Genomic DNA, 12,287 nt, shown 5'->3' on the forward strand with positions numbered 1-12,287 from the left:
GGCATACTTTCCCTTTAATGCCATTTGCAAGGTCACCAATAAATATATTAAAAAGCACTGGTCCAAGTACAGATCCCTGGGGTACTCCACTGGTAACATTTCCCTCCTGTGAATGCACTCCATTTACCACAACTCTGTTTTCTATCCTTCAACCAAGATCTTATCCATTCAATAATCCTAATATCCAATCCCAAACTTTCAAGTTTATTTAGCAGTCTGCGATGTGGAACTGTGTCAAAAGCCTTACTAAAGTCTAGATAAGCTATATCCATGGCTCCACCTTTATCCATCACTTTAGTCACACAATCAAAAAAGTCAATAAGATTTGTTTGACATGATCTCCCCCCAGTGAATCCATGCTGTTTGGGATCCAGTAAATTGCCGGATTTGAGATAATCTACAACTCTTTCTTTTAAGAGTGTTTCCATCAATTTCCCTACTACTGATGTAAGACTCACTGGTCTGTAGTTGTTTGCCTCTTCCTTGCTTCCACTTTTGTGCAGTGGGACTACGTTTGCTCTTTTCCAGTCCCCTGGAATTACTCCTGTAGCTAATGACTGGTTGAATAATTCTGTCAATGGTGCTACCAGCACCTCTTTAAGTTCTTTTAGTATCCTTGGATGTATCCCATCTGGCCCCATAGATTTGTCCACTTTCAGATTTGAGTGTTCTGTTAGGACCTTCTCCTCTGTAAATGTACTTGTTTCATTTTCCTGAATATCCCTGCAACTTAACTGTGGCCCCTTCCCCTCTCTTTCAGTAGTAAATACTGAGCAAAAATAATCATTAAGATGGTCTGCTATTAAATTGTCTCCTTCAACAAGACTCCCAGTGTCCGTCTTTAGTTTTATAATTCCGCCTTTTGTTTTTCTCTTTTCGCTTATATACCTAAAAAAAGTTTTGCCTCCTTTACCCACTGACTGGGCCATTTTCTCCTCAGCTTGTGCCTTTGCACATCTGATAACCTTCTTTGTCTCCTTCTAACAAGATATATCTTTTTGTCTTCATTATTTTGTGTCTGCTTATATTTCCTAAAAGCCATCTTTTTTGCTCTCACAATATTTGCTACTTCTTTTGCAAACCACACTGGCTTCCTTTTCCTTGTGTTTTTCCTAACAGTTTTGATACAAAGGTCTGTTGCCTTCAATATTGCACATTTGAATGTTTCCCACCTCTCCTGCACTGTTTCCAAGTTCCTCCACTCTGCCAAAGAATCGCTTACACATTTTCCCATCCCTACAAAATCAGCCTTCCTAAAATCCAACACCTTTGTTTTTGTATGGGACGAGTTAGTCTCTGTCTTAATGCTGAACCATACTGCTTGATGATCACTGGATCCCAGGTTTTCACCCACTTTTACGTCCGATAATCTGTCTCCATTTGTAAGTATTAAGTCTAATATTGCGTCTTTCAGAGTTGGCTCCCTCACCAATTGGTGGAGGGATGCTCCCTGAAGAGAATTTAAAATGTTCCTACTTCTAGTGGAACTAGCAACAGACACCTCCCAGTTTACATCAGGAAGATTAAAGTCTCCCATGATTATTACCTCTCCTTTTAATGCCATTTTAGTTATGTCCTGCAATAGGTTCTTGTCAAGTTCCTCTTCCTGACCTGGTGGCCTGTATATCACGCCAATACAAATAATCAACTTTTCCCCTGTTTCTATGGTCACCCAAAGGGCCTCAGTTTTTTCTTCAATACTTTGTATTAATGTAGTATTTATGGTATTTTTTACATACATTGCTACCCCTCCTCCGATTTTTCCAATTCTGTCCTTCCTAAATAAAGTATATCCCGGTATAGCTATGTCCCAGTCATGATTTTCATTGTACCATGACTCTGTAATTGCCACAATGTCTAGATCTGAACAGGTAACCACATAAATGAGAACCTGCAGAAAAGACAATGCACTGAGGCAGGCGCCCAATATCCCTTATGGACTAAGAGAAAAGGATTTACTGGTAGGTAATTAAAATCCTATTTTCTCTAGCATCCATAAGGGATATTGGGGCATCTAGTACGATGGACACATCCCAAATCTTCCAGAATGGGCGGGACTGTGCGGAGACTGCTGCAGCACCACCTGCCCAAACTGGGTATCCTCTTTGGCCAGGGTATCAAATTTGTAGAACTTCACACACACAAAAAAAAAAAAAAAAAAAAAAAGCGTTCTTCCTCGACCAGGTAGCAGCTCGGCAGGGTAGCAAGGCCGAGACTCCATGAGCAGCCGCCCAGGAAGAGCCCACTGATCTTGTAGAGTGGGCCTTCAGACACTTCGGAACAGGTAAGGCTGCCGACACAGACCTGTTGGATAGTAAGCCTAATCCAACGAGCAATGGACTGCTTCGAAGCAGGGCAACCTTTTTTCTGTGCTTCATGTGTACAAGGAATCCGTCTTTCTGATCTGAGCTGTTCCCTTGACATAGATTTTCAAGGCACGCACAGCATCCAATGCCTCTGGAGGAGCAGAAGTATCAGAACTGGACGGAACCACAATAGGTTGATTCAGGTGAAACGCAGACAACCTTCGGCAGGAACTGCTGTCTAGTCCGGAGCTCCGCGCTGTCCTCGTAAAAGACCAAGTAGGGACTTTTACACGATAAGGCCCCCAATTCTGTGACACGTCGAGCAGAAGCCAAGGCCTGTAACAGCACAGTCTTCCACGTGAGGTACTTGTCTTTTACAATCATCAGAGGCTCAAACCAGGAGGACTGTAGAAATTCCAACACCACATTTAAATCCCAGGGTGCCGTAGTCGGCACAAAAGGACTGAACTTCTGGCAATACTGCCAATTTCTTCTGGAAGAAAATGGAGAGCGCTGAAATCTGGACCTTAATGGAACCCAGACTTAAGCCTTTATGCACACCAGCCTGCAGGAAAAGTAAGAAACGTCCCAAGTGGAATTCGCAGGCGGATTCTCCAGATAGGATTATAGTGTTTTGGACGTCACAGGGTTCCTGGCCTGAACCATGGTAGCAATAATTTTTTTGGAAAAGCCCTTGTGAGCTAGGATGTTCCGCTCAACCTCCATGCCGTCAAATGAAGTTGCCGTAAGTCCGGGTAGACGAATGGTCCTTGTTGAAGAAGATCTCTTCTGAGAGGTAGAGGCCAAGAATCTTCGACGGACACGTCCAGAAGATCCGCATACCACGCCCTCTGAGGCCAATCCGGGACAATCAAAATTGAATGGACTCCCTGATTTCAGATGCGTTTGAACACCCTTGGGAGCAACAGAATCGCAGGAAACGGGTAGACCAGACGGTCAGGGTTCAAATACAGAAAAGTAATGGTACTTTCAAATGAGCGCAGTGAGTATTAGAGTGCTGCCCAGGTTCAAGAACAAAGGAGATAAACACAAATCTCCAACATTAGATTCAAGAAAAAGAGTGGTGTTGAACCCCTGGCGCACTGTATTACTGGATGCTATTTCTATTGTTGAATAATGGAATGAATATGTTGGTTGTAACACAACACTGACGATATTTATTAAAATACAATCCCCAGCTGGGAATGAACAAAAACAAACAAATATTGAACATATACACACAAATGTGGTAGATGGGAAGGAACCCAGTGCTTTCATAAAGTGCTTTCCGTGCTTATTTGGATAAAGGACAGAAGTGGTGGAGATCTGGGAACCAGTGACTAGGAAGCTGACACGCTTGCTGCGGTGGTGCTGGGCATTTCAGCCTAGGACCATAGTTATCTCTTCAAAAAGCTAGCCCACCGCGGCTATGCAATATGGTGAGAGATTTCTTCTATAATTAAGAAGGACTTTAAGCACGGAAAGCACTTTATGAAAGCATTATTCAACAATAGAAATAGCATCCAGTAATACAGTGCGCCAGGGGTTCAACACCACTCTTTTTCTTGAGACCAGACGGTAAGGCCAGGGCGACGTCAGTGCATCTACTGCCCTCGCCTGAGGGTTCCTGGTTCGTGAGCAATAACAGGGAAGCTTCTTGAGAGCCGAGAAGCCATCATGTCTATCTGCGGGCAACCCCACTTGTGGATGATCTGTTGTAACATCTGATGGTGGAGATCCCCAGGGTGGAGATCATGACTACTCAGGAAGTCCGCTTCCCAGGTGTCCACATCCGGAATGAACATAGCAGACATTGCTCTTGCATTTCTTTCCGCTCAGAGGAGTATTCTTGACACCGCTCGCATGCAGGCGTTGCTTTCTGTTCCTCCTTGTCAATGGTCTGAATGTACTTGGATCGCATGATCCTTGAGCAGAGGAGAGGCCTGAAGCGGGTATTGTAGATCGCCCGAAGTGCATCGTGGGCTGACCACCTGCCCTGGACTTCGCACCTTTGGTGACAGCTCCCCATCCTCTTAGACTCGCATTCATTGTGAGGATCCAATCCTGAACCCCAAAACTCCAGCCTTCCAGGAGACTGGAGGATTGCAGCCACTACAGGAGGGAAATCCTGGCCTCAGGCAACAGGCGTATCATCTGATGCATCTAAAGATGTGAACTGGACCATTTGCTCAGGAGATCCAGCTGAAAAGTCTGGGCATGGAACTTACCGTATTGGATTGCCTCGTGTGAGGCGACCATCTTTCCCAACAACCTTATGCAAAGATGGATGGACACTCAAGTAGGACGGAGCACCATGCGGACCATCTCCTGAAGTGTTCTCACCTTGTCCTCTGGTAGGAACACCTTCGGGGCCACAGTATCCAGCCACATCCCCAGGAACAGGAGCCGCTGAGTCGGCTCCAGGTGGGACTTCTGTAAGTTGAGGATCCACCCATGGCGTGACAGAAGCTGGATAGTACGGTCGATATGGAGCAACAAAAAGCTCCCTGGATCTTGCTTTGATCAGAAGATCGTCAAGGTAAGGAACAATATTGACTCCCTGGACCCGGAGCTGGATCATCATCTCTGCCATCACCTTAGTGAACACCCTGGGAGTTGTGGACAGGCTGAAAGGCAGTGCCTGGAATTGGTAGTGATCGTCCAGCAGGGCAAACCTCAGGTACACCTGATGAGGTGGCCAAATCAGAATATGGGGAGGTAGGAGTCCTTGATAGCCAAGGAAACAATGAATTCCTGTTCTTCCAGGCCCGCAATCACTGCTCGCAAGGATTCCATTTTGAACTTGAACACTTTCATGTAAGGGTTCAACGACTTTAGATTCATAATTGGTATTACCGAACCGTCCGGTTTTGGAACCACAAACAGGTTGGAGTAATAACCCTTGCCTCGTTGTGATATTGGTACTGGAACAATGACGTGGGACTAGATCAACTTTAGGATGTCCTGTTGTAACGTAACCTGCATATCCTCCAAAGCTGGTAAGCTTGATTTGAAAAATCGTTGGGGAGGAGCACTGTCGAACTCCAGCTTGTAGCCTTGAGAAACGAGATCCCTGACCCAGGTATCCTGGCAGGAAGCCTCCCAGATGCGGCTGAAGCGATGCAGTCGAGCTCCCACCTCGAGATCCCCTCGGGGTGGGTGGGCAGAGTCATGCTGAGGCCTTAGTGGAAGCAGAACTGGTAGTCTGTTCCTGAGAGCTGGTGCTTGCAGAATTTCTTGACTTGCCTCTCGTGCCTCTAGTCGCATTGGAGGTACCTCTGGCCTTAGATCGAAATCTGGAAGACTGAAAGGACTGTACAGACGGCCCCGGGTAGGAGCGGCTCGCCGGCGGGGCCTCAGAGGAGAGAAACATGGATTTCCCAGCCGTAACTTTGGAAATCCACGTATTCAATTCAACCCTAAAGAGCCATTCCCCAGAAAAGGGGAGGGATTCCGCGTCCGCTATACACTGACGCAACCACAAGGCCCGACATGCAGACACTGCCATGGCAGAGGTCCTAGCATTAATGTTGCCCATCTCCTTGAGGGAATCACAGAGGACGCGTGTAGTGACCTGAATGTGCTTTAGGAGGGTCACCGTAGTGACCAAGGGCATAGCACCGGAGAGCCCCTCCTGAATTTGAGTGGCCCATGAATGAATGGCATGTGTCACCCAGCAACCCGCAATGACCGGCCGTTGCGATACACCTGCTGCCATGTAAATAGATTTGAGTGTAGCTTCCATTTTCCTATCCGCAGGATCCTTTTTAGTAAAGGAGCCCGGGGCAGGCATCACCGCCTTTTTGGACAATCAAGAGACCGATATATCAACCCCCAGGGGTTCCTCCCAAAATTTCCTACCTTCAGGAGCAAATGTGAAAAGTGAGCAAACACTTTTTGGACACTTGGAATTTTTTGTCTGTATTTTTCCAGGCCAACTTGAATAGATCATCTAACTCTGCAGAATCATGGAAAGTGACACTAGGCTTGTTTTGTGTAAAGAAAAACGACTGCTGTGACGTAGCGTCTTCTAGAGGGAGCTTTAACACGTCACGTATAGCAGGAATTAGGGGTTCAATACTCTGAGCAGAATCCGTATTCCCACTAACGGGGTCCAAGTCCTCCCCATCCTCCTGTATATCCTAATCCGTGTCAGATAATAGAGCAGGCAAACCACACTTTGCGGTCCTGCATGAGAGGAGGGGGACTGTGTAACATCTGCACTAGCAGCTAAATATGCAACAGCCTGTTGGAGTAGCTGAGTTTTTTGAACATTAGCAGTGAGCAGGGATGACATATCAGACATCATATTTTTCAGAGACCCTAGCCATGCGGGCTCTGGACACTCTCCTCCAGCCCCTTCACTGATTTGTGAAGATTGGCTATATTTTTCACAAGAAACAGAATCAGATACTGGAGAGAATCTAGTGTGACATACTGTGAAACAATGGGTAAACACAAACTGTGCAGTGTAAGCACAATAACATTCACACATCTCAGGCCTGCCCTTACTGTATGCGAGAGAAGACACAGAGGACACCAGCACACCCCTAGCTGCACAGCCCCAGTGAGGCTAACAGCTAACTATAACACTGTAAACACTAATAATGTCTATCCTGTAGAGGACTCAGATAGTGTACAATAGCGCCTCTCCCCCTTTGCTACACCCTGTTCCAGTGTGGCTTGTAAGGTAGGAAGCGCTGTCTGTGGCTGCATTAAGCAGAGGAAGGTGCCAAAACATCGCTGATCCTGCTCTGAGGAAGCTCCGCCTCCTCCAATGGCGCTGGAGCTATAGGGATTATTTATACTGACAAAGTCTCCCGTTTGCTCAAAAATTTAACCTAAGTGCTAGTTCAAGCGATTGGCAGCCAGTCTACACGGGGGACCCTAGCGGGACCCCCCCCACAGGAGGGTCCCGTACGCTGCAACCACGTTCAGCCGCACTTTGAACCGGGGTACCCCCTAGCAGGGCCTCTGGTTTGTACTCGCCACAGGTGTAACCTTCAGGCAGTGTTAGGGGTGTGCGGCATGCTGCGATTGTGACAGCCAAGGCGCAGTGCCCCGCTCAGTGGTCCTGCAGCGGGGAAGCGGCTCTGCACCTCGCAAGGCAGGTGACCCCACCCCCCCAACTCCCATGGTGCAGGTATGCTGTTGCCCAAACAGCATACCGAAGATAACAAACATTAAAAAGAAATTGAAGGAAACTCTCTGGAGCTCAGAGATGTGCATCCTTTCCTGAGGGCACTTTTTTTCTAAACTGCCTGCATAGAAGGTAGGAGCCAGCACACCCAGTGAAGAAATTTAGAGTGCACTGGCTCCTTTGGTCCCCATCTATACCCCATCGTACTAGATTCCCCAATATCCCTTATGGATGCTAGAGAAACTGGAATTAAATGAAAACGGAGATCCACTGACTAAATATCAACTAAAACAAAGCAAAAAAAAAAAAAAAAGTGACTAACACTAAACTTAAAATCCAACACTGGAAGTAGAGTTTTAAATTAAATTATATGTTCTAGATATTTGCAGAAAATAAGTATGACCTGCTGTAAATGAAATAGGATTGTGTATTGCACGTTTGTTCTAACAAACTTAAGCCATTCATTTGTATATGACATGGGAGCACAACGGTAAGTCAGACTGTATGCAACACATTCTCAGCCTACTGAGCCTAGATTTCTAAACACAGCTAAATAGATATGCAAACTCCTTAAAGGAATTTTAGAGAAACATTCAGCAAAATCCATTACAGCATTAAATTGTTCGCAAGTTACGACTAAAATGGAGAACTAAGATCCACCGACTAAATCTCGACTAAAATGAAGCAAAAAAAAAAGAAAAAAAAAAAAAGAAAAAAACGTGACTACAATTTTAAGTAAGCGACTAAACTAAATTGAAAACCCTAGTCAAGATTAACAGTGATTTGAAGCATGCCAAAAACACCTACAAAGAATAGTTTAAACAGCTGCCATTTCAAAACAGGGATCGGATGACAATTATCACACTAAGGGGGAGATGTATCAAGTCTTCTAAAGAGTACAGAAGTGGAGAAATCCGGTTTTAAGTAGTTTTTATAAAGTACATTTAAAAAAATTATATGATACATCTCCCCCTAAGAAACATATGTACTGACCTGATCTGCCTGAGTATCTCAACCTTGACTCTCTCATAGCCACCATAGTCAACATAGCGTATCTCTACTTCCTCTGAGTCACTGTAGTAAGCCACCACCTGTGCCCTCCACCACGCATCATCTCCCATCGGCGCTGCACAGATCACACCAACTGAAAGGAAAAATAAGATTTTACTCACCGGTAAATCTATTTCTCGTAGTCTGTAGTGGATGCTGGGGACTCCGTAAGGACCATGGGGAATAGACGGGCTCCGCAGGAGACTGGGCACTCTAAGAAAGAATTAGTACTAATGGTGTGCACTGGCTCCTCCCTCTATGCCCCTCCTCCAGACCTCAGTTAAGGAAACTGTGCCCGGAAGAGCTGACATTATAAGGAAAGGATTTTGGAATCCAGGGTAAGACTCATACCAGCCACACCGTACAACTTGTGATAACACATCCAGTTAACAGTATGAACAACAAACGAGCATCACTCAACGGATGCCACATAACATAACCCTTTATTAAGCAATAACTATATACATGTATTGCAGAAAGTCCGCACTTGGGACGGGCGCCCAGCATCCACTACGGACTACGAGAAATAGATTTACCGGTGAGTAAAATCTTATTTTCTCTAACGTCCTAGTGGATGCTGGGGACTCCGTAAGGACCATGGGGATTATACCAAAGCTCCCAAACGGGCGGGAGAGTGCGGATGACTCTGCAGCACCGAATGGGCAAACATAAAGGTCCTCCTCAGCCAGGGTATCAAACTTGTAGAATTTTGCAAAGGTGTTTGAATCCGACCAAGTAGCAGCTCGGCAAAGCTGTAATGCCGAGACCCCTCGGGCAGCCGCCCAAGAAGAGCCCACTTTCCTTGTGGAATGGGCTTTTACTGACTTTGGATGAGGCAAGCCAGCCACAGAATGAGCCTGCTGGATCGTGTTACAAATCCAGCGAGCAATAGTCTGCTTTGAAGCAGGAGCACCCAGCTTGTTGGATGCATACAGGATAAACAGCGAGTCAGTTTTTCTGACTCCAGCCATTCTGGCTACATAAATCTTCAAAGCCCTGACTACATCAAGCAACTTGGAATCCTCCAAGTCACGAGTAGCCGCAGGAACCACAATAGGTTGGTTCAAATGAAAGGATGACACCACCTTCGGCAGAAACTGCGGACGAATCCGTAATTCTGCCCTGTCCATATGGAAAACCAGATAGGGGCTTTTACATGACAAAGCCGCCAATTCTGACACACGCCTAGCCGAAGCTAAGGCCAATAGCATGACCACTTTCCACGTGAGATACTTTAGCTCCATGGTCTTAAGTGGCTCAAACCAATGGGATTTCAGGAAACCCAACACCACGTTCAGATCCCAAGGTGCCACTGGTGGCGCAAAAGGGGGCTGAATATGTAGCACTCCCTTAAACGTCTGAACCTCAGGAAGAGAAGCCAGTTCTTTTTGAAAGAAAATGGATAGGGCTGAAATCTGGACCTTTATGGACCCCAATTTTAAGCCCATAGTCACTCCCGACTGTAGGAAGTGCAGGAACCGGCCCAGCTGGAATTCCTCTGTAGGGGCCTTCCTGGCCTCACACCAAGCAACATATTTTCGCCATATACGGTGATAGTGCTTTGCTGTCACGTCCTTCCTAGCCTTTATTAGCGTAGGAATAACTTCATCCGGAATGCCTTTTCCCGCTAGGATCCGGCGTTCAACCGCCATGCCGTCAAACGCAGCCGCGGTAAGTCTTGGAACAGACAGGGTCCCCGTTGCAACAGGTCCTGTCAGAGAGGCAGAGGCCATGGGTCCTCTGTGAGCATTTCTTGCAGTTCCGGGTACCAAGTCCTTCTTGGCCAATCCGGAACAATGAGTATTGTTCTCACTCCTCTTTTTCTAACGATTCTCAGCACCTTGGGTATGAGAGGAAGAGGAGGAAACACATAGACCGACTGGAACACCCACGGTGTTACTAGTGCGTCCACAGCTATCGCCTGAGGGTCCCTTGACCTGGCGCAATACCTTTTTAGCTTTTTGTTGAGGCGGGACGCCATCATGTCCACCTGTGGCAGTTCCCATCGATTTGCAATCTGCGTGAAGACTTCTTGATGAAGTCCCCACTCTCCCGGGTGGAGGTCGTGCCTGCTGAGGAAGTCTGCTTCCCAGTTGTCCACTCCCGGAATGAACACTGCTGACAGTGCTTGCACGTGATTCTCCGCCCAACGAAGAATCTTGGTGGCTTTCGCCATTGCCACCCTGCTTCTTGTGCCGCCCTGGCGGTTTACATGGGCCACTGCGGTGATGTTGTCTGACTGAATCAGCACCGGTTGGTTTCGAAGCAGAGGCTCCGATTGACTCAGGGCGTTGTATATGGCCCTTAGTTCCAGGATATTGATGTGCAGACAAGCCTCCTGACTTGACCACAGCCCTTGGAAGTTTCTTCCCTGAGTGACTGCCCCCCATCCTCGGAGGCTTGCATCCGTGGTCACCAGGACCCAGTCCTGTATGCCGAACCTGCGGCCCTCGAGAAGGTGAGCACTCTGCAGCCACCACAGAACAGACACCCTGGCCCTGGGGGATAGGGTGATCAGTCGATGCATCTGAAGATGCGATCCGGACCACTTGTCCAACAGATCCCACTGAAAGATCCTCGCATGGAACCTGCCGAAGGGAATGGCTTCGTATGACGCCACCATCTTTCCCAGGACTCGCGTGCAGTGATGTACCGACACCTGTTTTGGTTTTAGGAGGTCTCTGACCAGAGTCACGAGCCTTCTCTGCCGGGAGAAACACCTTCTTCTGGTCTGTGTCCAGAAACATGCCCAGGAAGGGCAGACGCGTCGTAGGAATCAGTTGCGACTTTGGAATATTCAGAATCCAGCCGTGCTGTTGCAACACTTCCTGAGAGTGTGCTACGCTGATCAGCAACTGCTCCCTGGACCTCGCCTTTATGAGGAGATCGTCCAAGTATGGGATAATTGTAACTCCTTGCTTTCGAAGGAGCACCATCATTTCCGCCATTACCTTGGTAAATATTCTCGGTGCCGTGGACAGGCCAAACGGCAACGTCTGGAATTGGTAATGACAGTCCTGTACCACAAACCTGAGGTACTCCTGATGAGGTGGATAAATGGGGACATGCAAGTAAGCATCCTTGATGTCCAGAGACACCATAAAATCCCCCTCTTCCAGGCTTGCAATGACCACTCTGAGCGATTCCATTTTGAACTTGAATTTCTTCAGATAAATGTTCAGGGATTTTAAATTCAAAATGGGTCTGACCGAACCGTCCGGTTTCGGTACCACAAACATTGTGGAATAGTAACCCCTTCCCTGTTGAAGGAGGGGAACCTTTACCACCACCTGCTGGAGATATAACTTGTGAATTGCCGCTAACACTACCTCCCTTTCCCTGGGGGAAGCTGGCAGGGCCGATTTGAGGTAACGGTGAGGGGGCATCACTTCGAATTCCAGCTTGTATCCCTGAGACACAATCTGTATAGCCCAGGGAACCACCTGTGAACAAACCCACTGGTGGCTGAAATTTCGGAGACGCGCCCCCACCGCTCCCGGCTCCACCTGTGGAGCCCCAGCGTCATGCGGTGGATTTAGTGGAAGCCGGGGAGGACTTCTGTTCCTGGGAACTAGCTGTATGGTGCAGCTTCTTTCCTCTACCCCTGCCTCTGCCAAGAAAGGATGCACCTCTGACTTTCTTGCTTTTTTGTGAACGAAAGGACTGCATTTGGTAATACGGTGCTTTCTTAGGCTGTGAGGGAATATATGGCAAAAAATTTGACTTCCCAGCCGTAGCTGTGGAAACTAGGTCCGAGAGACCGTCCCCAAACAATTCCTCACCCTTATAAG

At 47.2% G+C, this 12,287-nt stretch overlaps 1 protein-coding gene across 2 annotated transcripts in view; it reads right to left on the reverse strand.

Annotated features, from left to right (window-relative positions):
• Nucleotides 1-12,287, reverse strand: part of AKAP1 (A-kinase anchoring protein 1) — a 163,532-nt gene that overhangs the window by 17,993 nt on the left and 133,252 nt on the right. For both annotated transcript variants that reach the window (XM_063953651.1, XM_063953650.1), the window contains exon 7: nt 8,440-8,590. In XM_063953651.1, coding sequence (XP_063809721.1) covers nt 8,440-8,590 — 151 coding nt within the window. The remainder of the gene's footprint in view (nt 1-8,439; nt 8,591-12,287) is intronic.

This window comes from Pseudophryne corroboree, chromosome 2 (assembly GCF_028390025.1).
Source record: "Pseudophryne corroboree isolate aPseCor3 chromosome 2, aPseCor3.hap2, whole genome shotgun sequence".
Taxonomy (NCBI): Eukaryota; Metazoa; Chordata; class Amphibia; order Anura; family Myobatrachidae; genus Pseudophryne; species Pseudophryne corroboree.